This window comes from Cervus elaphus, chromosome 1 (genome assembly GCF_910594005.1).
Source record: "Cervus elaphus chromosome 1, mCerEla1.1, whole genome shotgun sequence".
NCBI lineage: Eukaryota > Metazoa > Chordata > Mammalia > Artiodactyla > Cervidae > Cervus > Cervus elaphus.
This window is the reverse complement of record NC_057815.1, coordinates 63406687-63422855: the sequence shown is the minus strand read 5'-3', so window position 1 is coordinate 63422855 and position 16169 is coordinate 63406687. Positions and strand designations below refer to the sequence as shown.

At 35.8% G+C, this 16169-nt stretch overlaps 2 protein-coding genes across 2 annotated transcripts; one reads left to right on the top strand and one right to left on the bottom strand.

Annotated features, from left to right (window-relative positions):
* Positions 1-951, top strand: LOC122700261 (olfactory receptor 52A5-like). Its single transcript, XM_043913048.1, has one exon. It carries the CDS (start codon positions 1-3, stop codon positions 949-951), a length of 951 nt encoding a protein of 316 aa, XP_043768983.1.
* A 13462-nt stretch (positions 952-14413) lies between these two features.
* On the bottom strand, positions 14414-15437 carry LOC122700195 (putative olfactory receptor 52P1). Its single transcript, XM_043912935.1, has one exon. The coding sequence runs from the start codon at positions 15435-15437 to the stop codon at positions 14484-14486; it is 954 nt and encodes a 317-aa protein (XP_043768870.1). The 3' UTR covers positions 14414-14483.
* Positions 15438-16169: the final 732 nt, after the last annotated feature.

The window sequence follows — 16169 nt, the reverse complement described above, 5'->3', positions numbered from 1 at the left end:
ATGCTCCAGCTCAATGGTACAGTCTTCATGCCCTCAGTGCTGACACTGATTGGGATCCCTGGCCTGGAGTCTGTGCAGTTCTGGATCAGCATTCCCTTCTGTGCCATGTACATCGTTGCTCTATTTGGAAATTTCCTAATCTTGGTCATCATCAAATCTGAGCACAGCCTCCATGAACCCATGTATCTCTTCCTGGCAATGCTTGGAGTGACAGACATTGCTCTCAGTACCTGTATCCTACCAAAAATGTTAGGGATATTCTGGTTCCACTCACCAGAAATACTTTTTGATGCCTGTCTCTTTCAGATGTGGCTCATCCATACCTTCCAGTGTACTGAGTCAGGTATTCTGCTGGCCATGGCCTTGGACCGCTATGTGGCAATCTGTGATCCTCTGAGACATGCAGCTATTTTTACCCACAAACTCCTCACTCAGATTGGGGCTGGAGTGACACTCAGAGCAGGTGTCCTCATAGCTCTGTGTCTCATTCTCATCAAATGCCGGCTGAAACACTATCGGACCACTGTGGTCTCCCATTCATTCTGTGAGCACATGGCCATTGTGAAGCTGGCAGCAGAAGACACTCGAATCAACAAGATTTATGGTCTTTTTGTGGCTTTCATTATACTTGGATTTGATATAATCTTCATCACACTCTCTTACATTCGAATATTTGTAACTGTCTTCAAACTGCCTCAGAAGGAAGCGAGACTCAAAGCTTTTAACACTTGCATTGCCCACATTTGTGTCTTCCTTGTGTTTTATCTCCTGGGTTTCTTCTCCTCCTTTACACACAGATTTGGGTTCCATATTCCATCTTACATTCACATTCTTCTGTCCAATCTTTACCTGCTTGTCCCACCTTTTCTCAATCCTATTGTTTATGGTGTAAAGACCAAACAGATTCGAGATCGAGTGTCCAAGATTTTTCACTTGAAGGATGCATCTTGAGCTCTCATCTATCTTATTTCAAATAATACAAATTCAGTCTGAGAAACACTAATTTTTAGTGCGACTGTTTGCTTTCTTATGTTCATTTGTTTGCTGAAATAGAGAGCTCTAGATTTTACATTTGCAACACTGAAGCTCTGATTCCTATTCAAATAATTTCACTTGTATGAATACAGAATTACTTGGAGCATACATTTAGCCAGTAGATAACACAGAAGAAATTATGAAGATTTTGTTTTAATTAAATCAACTTTTAAGGACATCTCTTAAAAGTGCAACTAAATATTAATACATTTTTGCTTCTTCTGTTTAAAATATGAAGTGGCATCAATGCTACTGCATAAAAATGTCAGTGTAATGAATTATAATATATTGTGTATGAAACAAAATCTATGCTGTTGTTTATAAATATACTTATTATCATCATTATTATTGCATTTAAGGCCCTAAAGTTCTTTGTTCTGCAATTGTGTGTTGCACATTAAGTCTATTTATACCTTATACATTGAAACATATTTATATTTTATATTTATAATATTAAGCAATGTAAGCATATTTATATTAGTAAAATATTACAATCATACTAAAATGTGTGATAGAGTTATAACTGAGAATTAATGGAAGTGTTAAGTAAACAAAAAACTATGCATTTAATATACTTGTTTTGACCTACCATATGATATATTAGCAATATTTTTTTAGATAAAAGCAAATTCTATAACTATATCTGAAGAAGAAAGAACTAATTCTATAAGGGAGGATTATATATATTCTATATATATATAGAAGCCTTTGTGTGTGTCTATATATATATATAACACTTCCATCACACTTGTTCATGGAAGGCTCTTACTCTGGTTCTGTCTCTGTGTGCAAAGCATTCATGATTAGCTCATATATTTGTGGAAAGTTATACCAGTGCAAGTTAACATTCTTGATAACAAAGAAGACCAAATCCTTCACTTTACAGATAGAGGAAGTAAGCTCAAAGTGGTCATACATAACAGTCATGAGTAATGAGAAATATGTTTACCCAAGATTTTACCTAAATTAGCTCTGAGTATATATATACTTTTTCAAATGGTTTTCTTGTTAATTTTGTGTTTCCCAGTAAATACCCAGAAGTGAGATAGCTGGATATTGTGGATAATGGTTCTTTTCTGAGTCCATATAAATTTTAGATTTTTTTGTTTTATGTTTGTGAAAAATATTCCTTGGAGTTTGATAGGAATAACACTGAATATGTAGATGGCTTTAGGTGATAAGGATGTTTTGACAGTGTTAATTCTTCCAACCTATGAATACAGAATGCCTTTCCATTTATTTGCGTATTCATCAGTTTCTTTCAAAAATGTCTGTACAGGTCTCTAACCTCCTTGGTTAAATTTATTCCCAAATTCATTTTATTATTTTGTTGAGACTGCTAATAGTGTGGTTGTTTTAATTTCTCTTTCTGCTCAGGCACTGTCAGCATACAGAAATGCAACAAATTTTTAAACATCGAATTTGTATTCTTCAATGTTACTATATTCATTTATCATGGTGAAGTTGATAGAGTAATTTGTGTATAAAATCATGTCATCCACAAATAGTGGATGTTTCACTTCTTTCCAGTTTGAATGAACTTTATTTCTTCTTCTCGCCTAATTGCTCTGGCTAGGACTTCCAATATTTTGTTTACTAAGAGTGCCAAGAGTGGACATCCTTATCTTGTTCTTGTTCTTACAGGAATGACTTTCTGTTTCTCACTATGGAGAGTGTTACCTGTGAGTTTGTCACAAATGTCTTTTATTATGTTGAAGTATTTTCTATTCACACTTTATTGAAAGGAAATATAGACTTAAATACTGTGTTTAGTGTCATACAAAAAGAGAACTGTCATACATCAGTTTTGACAGATTAACATTCCTTTAATTTAGTACATTGTCTCCAGAAATCTAATACTATTAAAAGAATAATTCTAGCTTAGACGGTTTTTTCCTGAAATTAAACTTAATTTCAAAGTTGCTTACTTCATCCACTCCTGCCTTCTAAAATGAAGATGAAGAGCCTTACCTGAAGACTTCCATCACACTTGTTCATGAAAGACTCTTACTCTGATTCTGTCTCTGTGTATGTGAAACATTCATGATTAGCTCATATAGTTGCGGAAAGTTATGCCAGGCAGGCTAATTTTTGTCTATCTAATTTTTAATGACAAAGAAGACCAAATCACTTTACAGATAGGGGCAGTAAGCTCAAAGTGGTCATACATAATGGTCATGAGTAATGAGAGGTATGTTTACCCAAGATTTTGCCTGAATTGGCTCTGAACATGCAGACTAGGTTAGTGCACTTGAAGCAAGCAAGAAGACAGAAATATGAGTACAAACTAACTGTATGTTCATCTGGACTATCCCATAGAAAGGATTGTGACAGTTTCAGAGCTCCCTACTTCTTGTTGTGACTGACTTTGTACTGAAAATAATAATAATTACAATGCATCTATGTGGAAATCTTACTTCACAAACCAATAAGTATCCTCCCAAAGTCAACAATCTTTTCTTATGTAAAACATAAGATGAAATATTACTCAGCCATATAAAAGAATGAAATAATGCCATTTGCAGCAACATGAATGGACCTAGAAACTGTCATACTAAGTGAAGTAAGCCAGACAGAGAAAGACAATTATCATATGATATGACTTACATGTGGAATCTGAAAAATTGATACAAATGAATTTATACACAAAAAAGAAATATACCCAGAATCATATGAAACAAACTTATGGTTCCCAAAGGAGAAAGGGCCAGAGAGAGGGAAAGATGAGACGTTTGGGATTAACAGATACACACTACTCTCTGTAAAATAGATAGCCAATAAGAACCTGCTATATTGCCCAGGTTATTATATTCAATATTCTGCAATAACCTATAAGAGAAAATAATCTGGCAAAATAGATGTATACATATGTATAACTGAATCACTTTGTTATACGCCTGAAACTAGCACATTTTAAATCAACTATACCTCATTTTTTTTTAAATGCCTGTATGGTCCAGTTTATATACATTAGGTAGTTGACTCTATATAGGGAGTTGCCTAGCACTGTTGGTCAAAGTTGACTACTGCCAAGGTGGTTTATAGAAGTAAGAAATTTATGAGTAAAAAAATTCATGGAATCTCCTATAAAGTGATCTAAATATTAGGATTAGCTCTTATTAGAAAGGAAGCTCTGTTTCTACTTCTCTCTCTTTCAGCTTTGTGAAGTTAAATTAGGAGTCTCAGTATATCCTGGAAATGGAATCCTGGAATTGGCACTTCCTACTTTGTCCAATATTCATGCATTTAGAAGCCATCGAAAGCTGGAGAAAATAAACTGTTGCATATCATTACATCCTTTGATATGTTTGTTATTATTTCCTTTACACAAGGGAATTGCATCCTGCCTTTGCCCAACTGCTGATATAATATTTGTCCTCTGTCTTATTGGAAACAACTTCATTATAATTGTATGTGCAATTATATATTACCATCCCAGTGCACACATGTAAGAAGATTGGTGATTTGAACTTGTGAGTATGTGTTCTTTTAGGAGCCTCTGAGATTGACACAGAGAAAATGATCTAAGGAGATTGTGGGAAATTGGATTCTGTAACTGTGTATGATCACTCTTATGAAATCCTAAAAGGAGAATAATATTTGTCAGCTGTTGGTCCTTTAATAGGCTGGAACCTGGTGGTCCGAAGAGTAAGAGAGAGAAAGAGGCTGATAGCGCTTGTTGGTCCTTTAATGGACCGGAACCTGGTGGTTCCGAGAGTAAGAGAGAGAAAGAGGCTGACACCCCCTGGTTTACGCGGAAAGCCAATAGAGCCCTGTTCTTAGGGCTCGCGCTGCTGCACGTAGGCACCGGGCGCCCTCTCGGGTGGGTGAAGGTGCAGTGCACCTTCTCGAGAGGGTCTTAGAAGCCTGGGCAAGAAAGTGAGCTCAGCGGGCCTCCGCGCTCCAAGGAATTAGCCAGAAATAGAGAGAGAAAGACAGAAAGAAGGAATAGAAAGAAAGAAAGAAAGAAAGACACAGGGACCAAAGCTCTGATGGAGCAAAGGTGTTTTAATCAAACATGGCGTGGGCGTATATACTGTCTTACAAGGTGGTTATTCTCAGCAAAGATAAAGATTAAAATTCCAGACTTAAAAAACATAAGAAGATCCCTATCAAAGAGAGAGTTGCAAACAATCACCTTTTACTGTATGGCTCAAAAAAGGAAGAGGGTACTTATCATTGTAATGAGAAATGCCTGGATTCCTCAGCCCTGGGAAAGGGAAAGGCATGCCTCTCCTCTTAATTCCTGAATATTCGGACTCTCTTCATATTTTCAACTGAAACAAGTATATAGCCTCACTTATGTGAGCATTCAAAGGTAATACTGAAATAACAGAGGAAACTCATACATTAAGATGCTTAAATTCTTAGCATTTTCTTAGACTGGTTCTTTACTTTTCCTAGTCCACACCACCCTCCTTCTCCATGCATATATACAGCTGAAAACAAAGCAAATGTATCTGCAAATGCATTGAGTTTTGCACATTTTTGGCATTAAACAAGTCTGGGGAAAGTAAAATACTAATGCAATCCTATTAGATATTCCTAGTAGCTATATTTAATAAATTTGAATGTTGCTAAAACTATTAGGTGACTCTTCACAGAGGAGGCAATGTTTGAGTTGAGAGTATAAAAAATTAAAAAAAAAAAAAAAAAAAAACAAGCCACGAGTATTTGTCTCATAGGAAGGTCCAACGTCGTGCAAGAGGAAACTTAGAGGAAGCATTACTAACAAAGGAAAGCTTAGCTAAGAAGTTCTAAAATTCTAAATTAGTTTGCAGAATCCTGTCATATATAATTTTTATGCCAGATATGTTTGTAATGGTGATGATGTATTAAAGTTATCTTCACTATTAATAGCAAATTTGAAAATTGAATCTCTTATCGATAAGTATTTAGTCACTGAATGTGTGACTGGATTTGAAGGAATGAATGGTTTTCCAGTTTTCTTCTAGATGAATTGAGGGTTTTTCTTCTCATATGTAATTATACATAATAAAAGGCCTTTGTAGAAATCCTGAACCTATTGAACTATTTTGACTATATTACCGGCAAACCTGGATCAAATAAAGATACTTGAATTTAAAGGCCAGATGTGATTTGATTTTTCCCTAACCCCCCAAATGGAGTAATTTCACAAGTTGGAACTGTTTAAGAGGCAGTTTAGCAGATGAGTTCTCTGTTCAGGTTAGATTTATCCAGATATGACTATTTATTTACTCTGAAACAGTGATTAGTGAAACTATGGGACTGGAAAATATGTCTGGGCATGAGGCCATTTTTAATGAGAAGTAAAAGAACCATGGGGAAGACTATAGTTGTCAATGGAACTCAGCACATCAACAACATACAGTAAGAGCAAAAAAGCAACAAAAGAGGAGGGTGTCTTGAGACTGGACGAAAACAAGATACTTGGATTATGGAAACAAAATTTGTATTTTAAAGACAAAATAACTTTAAGCACTGCACAAATATCAACTTAGAAGAGTCCTTTAAAATGTTTGATGTGTTTGGATAAACCATAATTTTGAATTTTTTCTAAATATACAAGCTTTCAAGAATTATGGAGACAAAGTCTTATGACAGTGGTTTAAAAATCACTTAAATTGATTTTGAAAATATGGTGATTCATAGTGACACATTGGGAATTATAGCACCATTTAAATTGAGACAGCAGATATTAGCAGAAAATCACAGCATCTGTGAATATACCAGTAGGTTTGAATTATATTTTATCAGAAGGGAAATGACTACTAAATTAATACATGATTAATATACAAATTTTGAGGGAAGACTAATTTTATATATATATATATATATATGCACTATTTATCAGGGAGGAAGTAAAGGAATAATGGTGGCTAAGAGGGTAAAGCATCTATCTGCAATGTAGGAGACCTAGGTTCAATCCCTGGGTCAGGAAGATCCCCTGGAGAAGGAAATGGCAACCCACGCCAGTACTGTTGCCTGGAAAATTCCACAGAAGGAGGAGCCTTGTAGGCTACAGTCCATGGGATCACAAAGAGTCACACACGACTAAGCAACTTCACTTCTCATCAAAACAGAACTAGGAGTTAGCTGAAAGAGGAGTGTCCATGCCCGCTGGGGTAGGGAGTAGCAGAGAGAAGGAATCTAGAGTTTGTAAAATGTAACAAACATCTTATGACCAACAGAAAAGAGTTATTGCAGAGAGTTTGAAGAGAAAGGTGAAATTTATGAACATGAATGTCTGGAAATCAGCAGGGAATTCAGCACCGCATACATTTTATTGGAAACCCTTCCAGAATTGTGACTTTTTTCTATCATTGAGCTTCTCTGTTGGAGAAGTTGAATATACAGATTATAATATGAGATCATAAAGCAAGTAGAAGTAAGAAATTGAAGGAGCAAGGATATTGTGTCAGGTCAAAAGGAGTAGCTAATATGTTATACCAAGAGTAAAAAGCGTGAGAAGAATGTGAATCAGGAAAAGGTAGTATAGGCAGTAATGGTAAACTAAGACAATATGGGCCTTACATTAAGCTTCTGTGAGGGTATAGGGAATTGGAAAATGAAGTTAATCAGGGACAGAGATTGGGCAGAGACTAGTGTGTTTCTTCCTCAGTAAGATGGATGGTGATTTAGAAAAGCAAACAAACAACCCTTTGAATCGCAGCTTTAAGGGACTAGGGAGTAGTGTAATAATGGCTGCATTTTGGGCTCATTTATGAGTGTGTTTCTATAATGCCTGCAAGTAATTTTGCACAATCCTATCTGAAGAAGAGAATCTGTGTGATCAACCAATATGGGTTAAAAGTAAATGCCATACTGGATTGACTTACTGGGTTCTATGAGGTGTTATGACCAACCTAGATAGCATATTAAAAAGCAGAGACACTACATTGCCAACAAAGTTCTATTTAGTCAAGTCTATGGTTTTTCCAGTGGTCATGTATGGATGTAAAAGTTGGACTATGAAGGAAGCTGAGCACCAAAAAATTGATGCTTTTGAACTGTGGTTTGGAGAAGACTCTTGAGAGTCCCTTGGACTGCAAGGAGATCCAACCAGTCCATCCTAAAGGAGATCAGTCCTGGGTGTTCATTGGAAGGACTGATGTTGAAGCTAAAACTCCAATACTTTGGCCACCTCATGCGAAGAGTTGACTCATCTGAAAAGACCCTGATGCTGGGAGGGATTGGGGGCAGGAGGAGAAGGGGACGACAGAGGATGAAATGGCTGGATGGCATTACTGACTCGATGGACGTGAGTTTGAGTAAACTCCGGGCATTGGTGATGGACAGGGAGGCCTGACATGCTGCGATTCATGGGGTCGCAAAGAGTGGATACGACTGAGCGACTGATCTGACTGAACTGAACTGATGAGGTGTTTGGAGAGAACGTCATATGAATGATGTGCCTATTTTCAATATGTGAGAGAAAAATAAGCCTCCAAGAAATTATAATAATACTTAAATATGGAAATTGCCAGCAAATGGCTTTCGTAACATATGCTACACTTCCATAAAAGATGAATGGAGCATACAGAAAATAGAGCTATATGGTAGTATCCAGAGGTGGATTTTAATAAATATATTAAAACTGCTTATTTTAAATCAGTAATCATATCATGAACTTGAATCCCACTGAATAAATATAGTTACTTATTCAATATTGCATAATATATCTAAAGTTTTATGTATATAATTTTTCCAGTGGTCATGTATGGATTTAAGAGTTGGACTGTGAAGAAAGCTGAGTGCCAAAAATTTGATGCATATTAATACTTTTTTGATTATTTGATACTTTTTTGTTATTCTAGAAAAATACTGATAAAATACATTTTAGTGTACATATGAAAATATAGATATCATTATTTGATTAAATTTTGGTAATTGAAAAGTTTCTTTCAGAAATAATCATAAAACTTTCAATTTTTAGGTATTATTCTATCAGGTAAAAAATTTTGCAGTTCAGTTTTTGCAGAAATAAATTTGCATATGAGAAATTCATGTTTCACATTTTAGTATAGCAGATGTCTGACTTATTTCTTTGTTGTCATTACATATTATTTTAATTATTTATCTGTAAAATATTTAACTTTATACATAATACTCAGAGAATTTCCCTAGGTTCCAACTTTGGGATAAAAGCAGATTCTAAATATTCTGTTACAACCTCTTTATGTGTCCCATATGCATACTTAGCATACCACTTGTCATGTGTAATTGTCACAGGTAGAGCTTTGCCTGTGTCATCTTTGATAATGCCACTTTATAACATTTTCCCAAGATCTAGAGCAGCTCCTAAGAGTGTGTTGGTATTATTATTATTATTAGACTTCTACTAGACTATCTGAATGAATTGGAAGTTCTTTGATTAGAAAATAAAGTTATATGTAGCACACCATTTATGTCAGATCTTGTTAACTTACAAGAAGTTAACTTAGAAGACCCAACTACATTCAATGAGATGGTTTTCAACTAATTTTGCAAAAACCATAGGAATTCACATTGACTGGAAGGAGAGCTTCCTCTCTCTATAGTGAATATTTGTAAGCTTCCAAGTGTGTATGTGTTTATATCTATCTGTATACATAGCAAAAAAAAGAGAACAGAAAGAAAATTCAAAATAAATTATTCAGGGAAACTCTATGTACATTCACAGCCAAATTTAACTGCAACATCAAAAAAAACAAAAACAAAAACAAAAACACGACTATGTGTGTCAAAATGCCATTTGAAACCACATTTAACCACTGATGGTATGAACCTAGGTAAAAACATAAAACAAGAAAGATATTCAACAAAAACCGCCATCTTGAATCAGACTCTCTAAACTAGAGAGTTCAAAACAAACATGCCCCAGCTCAATGGCATAGTTTTCATGCCCTCGGTGCTGACACTGATTGGGATCCCTAGCCTGGAGTCTGTGCAGTTCTGGATCAGCATTCCTTTCTCTGCCATGCACATCACTGCTCCGTTTGGGAATTTTCTGCTGCTGGTCATTATCAAATCTGAGCCCAGCCTCCATGAACCCATATATCTTTTCCTGACAATGCTTTGAGTGACAGACATTGCTCTCAATAACTGCATTTTGTAGGATGTACTCTGCATGTAAGTTAAAGGAACAAGGTGACAACATATAGCCTTGACCTACTCCTTTCCTGATTTTGAACCAGCCCATTGTTTCATGTCCATTTCTAACTGTTGCTTCTTGACCTGCATACAGGTTTTGCAGGAGGCAGGTAAAACCTCTGGATTTATAGGTTTGTCAAATTTCATTCCAGTGATCTTGACTTTATCACATGAACTATGATTTTATAATTACAGAGTTAATGTCATAAACTTTGTGTGTACATCATTTTCATCCAGCTACAATTAACTGCTTTGAAAGTAGGAAAGGATTTAATTAATCTAGGTTTTTCCAATACTGTAGAACCCACTGAAACTCCCTGCTTCTCTGACCATGAGTCCTATTGATGTTACACACCAGCAGAATCTGATGCAAACTCTTTACAACTCTAATTTTCCAAACCCCATGGTATCTTTAAGTGATATCACAAATCCTATAGGGCTAAGGTTTATAGTGCTGAAATTGGCCCAAGCTATCCAATTGTGTCTTTCTCAGATGACTTCAGGAAGACAGCACCTTGCAAGTACTAGATTATACTAAATGAATTTCATTTGACATCCTTACTTTTATTCTTATATTGTTAGTGTTGTTAAATTGTTAATGCTACTTTATCTAAATTTATTACAAGTTTTGATTTTTTACATCATTTTCCCCTTATGCAAAATTCTATCTATTTAGATTGTGTTCACAATAATGAGCTGAAACACAACAGACTGGTTCCAAATAGGAAAAGGTGTACGTCAAGGCTGTATATTGTCACCCTGCTTATTTAGCTTATATGCAGAGTACATCATGAGAAATGCTGGGCTGGAGGAAGCACAAACTGGAATCAAGATTGCCAGGAGAAATATCAATAACCTCAGACATGCAGATGACACCACCCTTATGGCAGAAAGTGAAGAAGAACTAAAGAGCCTCTTGATGAAAGTGAAAAAGGAGAGTGAAAAAGTTGGCTTAAAGCTCAACATTCAGCAAACTAAGGTCATGGCATCCAATCCCATCACTTCGTGGCAAAGAGATGGGGAAACAATAGAAACAGTGACAGACTTTATTTTTCTGGGCTCCAAAATCACTGCAGATGGTGATTGCAGCCATGAAATTAAAAGATGCTTACCCCTTGGAAGGAAAGTCACGACCAACCTAGACAGAATATTAAAAAGCAGAGACATTACTTTGCCAACAAAGTCCATCTAGTCAAGGCTATGGTTTTTCCAGTGGTCATGTATGGATGTGAGAGTTGGACTATAAAGAAAGCTGAGTACCAAAGAATTGATGCTTTTTAACTGTGATGTTGGAGAAGACTCTTAAGAGTGCCTTGGACTGCAAGGAGATCCAATGAATCCATCCTAAAAGAAACCAGACCCGTTGTTGTTTAGTCACTAAGTCATATCTGACTCTTATGAAACCCCGAGGACTGTTGCCCACCTGACTTCTCCGTCCATGGTATTTTCCAGGCAAGAATACTGAGTGTGTAGCCATTTCCTTCTCCAGGGTATCTTCTCAACCCAGGAATCAAACCTGCATCACCTGCATTGGCAGGCAGATTCTTTACCGCTGAGTCCCTGGGGAATCTCAACTAACACATTGCTGCTGCTGCGGCTGCTGCTAAGTCGCTTCAGTCATGTCCGACTCTGTGCAACCCCATAGACAGCAGCCCTCCAGGCTCCCCTGTCCCTGGGATTCTCCAGGCAAGAATACTGGAGTGAGTTGCCATTTCCTTCTCCACAACTAACATATTATGATGTAGTCAATTGTTGCTCTGAATTATAGATCAGCAAACTTATTATGTAAAGGGATTGACAGTGAATATTTTAAGCTTTTTAATTGTATGATCTCTGTCCTAATTATTCAACTTTGCCCCTACTGTGCCAAAGCTTCCATCAACAATACATTAATCAATGGATATGATGGTAATCCAATAAAATTTTTTATTTAGAAAAGAGGCAACAAGATGGATTTAGCCTGTATGCTACAGATTGCCCCATGGACTTGACAAAGTCATATTCTGTGAAGTAGGTCATCAGGCTCTATAAGTGCAAAATATAGTGTAGTGTCTAATTAAATAAATTCAGAGTTTTGGCTAGATTTATCACTTGGAGACAAGGTCATTCATTGTATACAAGATTGTATGGCCCTTTCACCATTCCCATTGTACAACTCTTTATTTCTCAAGGTGCCCAAAACTAGACATTTTCTTATTGAATGCCCCTCCTGCTTTTCTAATTATATATTTTTTTCTTTAAGTTTTATTCTCCTTTTTTAGTATGCCATCACTCTTTTCTGGATGTATTTTTACTTTTCATACAGTGTCTATTCACCTCCATTGTGATGTTGCCTCTTAGAAAACCTTGGGCACCCTTACTACCTGCTATGTTATCATTACTCTTCAAGACTCAACTCATCCTTTTCATAGCATCTCCTCCAATATACCTTAGAAAATTGTCTCATCATGATGTTTTTGGTATTCCATAATTACCTGCACAATTTTTAAACTGTTACTCTGAATTTATCTTTTTTATTATCTGGGATATATGCTGATTTTTTTCATTATAAAAATTAGTTCAATTTTTCCTACTTTGTTTCTCATATATTTGGGCAAGTATTTGACTCTTAATAAATACTTTATGACATTAACTGATTCTCCCACTGACTTAAGTGACTTGATGTGTTACTTATTGAGACAATAAATTTTGTAGGATGGCTTGGGGGGGTGAATAAGTGTGAAATGTCCCCTTTGGAGAATGTTGAATAACTAAGAGGATATCTTTGTAGAGCTATCTATTTCAGAACTCTATAGGTGTTTGGAAAAAACATCTTTTCTAACAGATCTTCCAATTTTCAGTACCTATCATGGCACTATTCATGACAATATGGAAGAAGATTGTTGATTACTGTGATAACTGTCTTCTATTCATCATTTAATTTAATCCTTGCTCTAACATTATAAAGTATAAAAGCTATTTCTTCTGTTTAATCAATGATGAAACTCAGAATTTATATAGTCAAAAAGGAAACTCAGCCAGTCATTAGTAACAGAAGCAACATTTGAAATTAATTTATCTTTTCCAGAACTCTACTCTAAAATATCTGATAGAGCCTCTCAGAGTATATTCATTGGGGAAAAAAAAGGAAGATTTACATCATTGTAAGGAATCAGAGCTAGTTGTAATATAATTCATACAAAAGTTAATAAGATACAAATACAGTTATGAATAGGTAAAATTATGGCTACAGCAGAATAAAAATGTCAGAGGCTAGGAAGCTCATTCATATGAAAACACACTTTGGCCAATAAGTATTTGAAAAATATATTCAAACCTTTGTCAAGAATCAACAATTTCCAACTCAATGAGCATTCATTCCATAAAACAATCCTAAAAGTAAAAAGATGCTTTGCACAGAGCATTTACAATTGGGCCTAAATTAGGGTCCTCTGTGCTACATGCATAGCAAAATTAATGTTCTTAATTAGGAAGCAGATTGTTTACAAACAGCACTGGATAAATGTGACTGAAAAATTGATATTCTCTGAAGCCAAAGAAAAGGGAACTGAATGTGGATAAATAGGATTTTCACAAGTGTGAAGTGAAAGTGTTCAAGTGTTTCAAGTGTTACTGCAGAGCCAAAATCATGTTACCAGCTTACCCTGATTGGACATTTTCCTAGTAAACTAGAAGTGACTCTTGCCTAGGAGGTTGCCAAAATATTATAATATAATTTATCAGGCATAAGGAGACTGAAAAATCTATCATGATACCTAAAAGAAGAGCAAATGTGTGGGAATAAATATAAAATATTGAGAGAAATATGCTTCATTTTTGACATGCTGATTCATCATTGCTACTAAAATAATAAATAGAAAGACACTTGAAAATTATTTTTACTCTACAGTTTTTAAACAAAGCATGTAACAATTAAAAATGGAAAAAAATGTTTTCAAGAATGGCAATGTCCAGTATGTTGAGAAGTTTTAAATTGCTACAATAACTAAACTAGTCATTTCACATGTGTGGATATTATTAAATATTATGAATAAATATAGAATGTGAGGTAATATTAACAATAAGTAACAATTGTTGCTAACATTTATTGAAATGATAAATATTTCAATAATTTAACATTTTGTGAATGTGAAGAAACACACCTTTATTTCTAAAGGAAAGAAAGCATAGAAATTGAAAATAGAGAAAAAAAAAATAAAGGTACAGCATCAAATATCCCTGATTAAAGCCATAGATGGATCAATAAAGACGTTGGGGACCAGGTTGTAACTTTTGTTAATGTACTATGACTCCATGAAACCGAGTCTACCACCATGGGTTTGTTTTTAAATATCTTAGTTTTCAGAAATTCTTTTGTTTAGGAAAAAGAGACCAATCACTCGGTCACGAATCTGCTTTGTCTTGACACCATATACCAAGGGATTGACTGTGGGGGGCACCAGAAGGTACAAACTTGCAAAAATGATATGGACACTTGGAGGCACCTTCTTGCCAATGCGGTGAGTTAGAAAGCTAAAGAGGGCAGGTGTGTAGGAGACAAGGATAGTGCACACGTGGGCGGCACAGGTGCCCAGTGCTTTTGAGCGGGCATGCTGAGAGGAGAGCCGGAAGACTGCCTGAAGGATTTTGAGATAGGATGTGGCTATGAGCCCGAGGTCCAATACCATCACTGAAAGGGCCACAGAGATTCCATATGCTCTATTAATATGGGTGTTTGCACTGGCTAACTTCACTATAGCCATGTGCTCACAATAGGCATGATTGATGATATATTTGGTGTAATATGGTAGCCTCTTAATAAGAAGAGGACAGGGTAAAACCATAAGAATACCTCGAGTCACACTGACTAAACCCATTTTGATGACCATTGGTGTTGTCAAGATGGTTGTATAACGTAGTGGGATACAAATAGCTACATAACGGTCAAAGGCCATGGCAACTAGGAAGGCTGACTCAATTATGCAAAATGTGTGGATGAAATACATTTGTGCTAAGCAGATATCAAAGTCAAATCTGTGAGAATCCAACCAAAAGATGCCAAGCATCTTGGGGGCTGTGGAAGAAGCAAGGGCCATGTCGTTCATTGCCAGCATGCAAAGGAAGAAATACATAGGCTGGTGGAGGCTTGGCTCTAGTTTGATGGTAATGATGATTATGCTGTTCCCCAGCATGGTCAGGGAAAACAGGAGGCAGACAGGAATGCCGATCCAGCAGTGAAAATCTTGCAAGCCAGGAATACCAACCAAGAAGAAAGATGAAATGTAGTGATGAGTAGTATTGTCTGCCATGTTAAAAGTCACTAGGTTGCATGCTTAGACAGAAAGTAGCTGGTCAAATCCCTCTGTGCAGAAAGTAGGATGACAGACTGTTTTTTCCATAGTCCTGTATGTGCGGAATCCAGGCACACTGTGTAATGACCTGCTTGAAGGGCTGACTCTTCTTCTAAACCTCTGTCAATCATCAGGTTAACCACGTCCCCATACTTAGTCCTGGAATCTTCACCTGCAAATGAAAAGATTGAATTTATTTATTTCAGATATTTTTTCCTGAGTTTTCAGGGTTTTTTTTTTCCCCAGTTCTACCTATAGCATGTATTTCTTGTTAAAGGATCAGTTAGCAACATAATAACTTCATCACTGTGCCAAAGCCAGTGCTGGATTCTTATATAAACAGTTTTAGAAAAGAAGTAAGTCAAGTTGTCTTTTCAAGAAAATTGAGATCAAGTATGAATACACATACATAAACACACATAAAAATTAACATAGATTTCAAAATGCAATCATTATTTTAATAATACTCTTATCCATAGAGCACATAATAGAATAAGACCTGACTCTAAAGCATAAAAACAAAACATGAAAATAAGGACAATAAGGGCTTAATCATCAACCAAAGACAAATTTTTCCTATTTTAGATTGACTCCATAAGAATATCTGAAGATGGACAGCATATCACAACCATATAAAAAGGAAAAAAAAATGGATGTTTTATTTCTTTATGCTATCAAATGATCTATAGG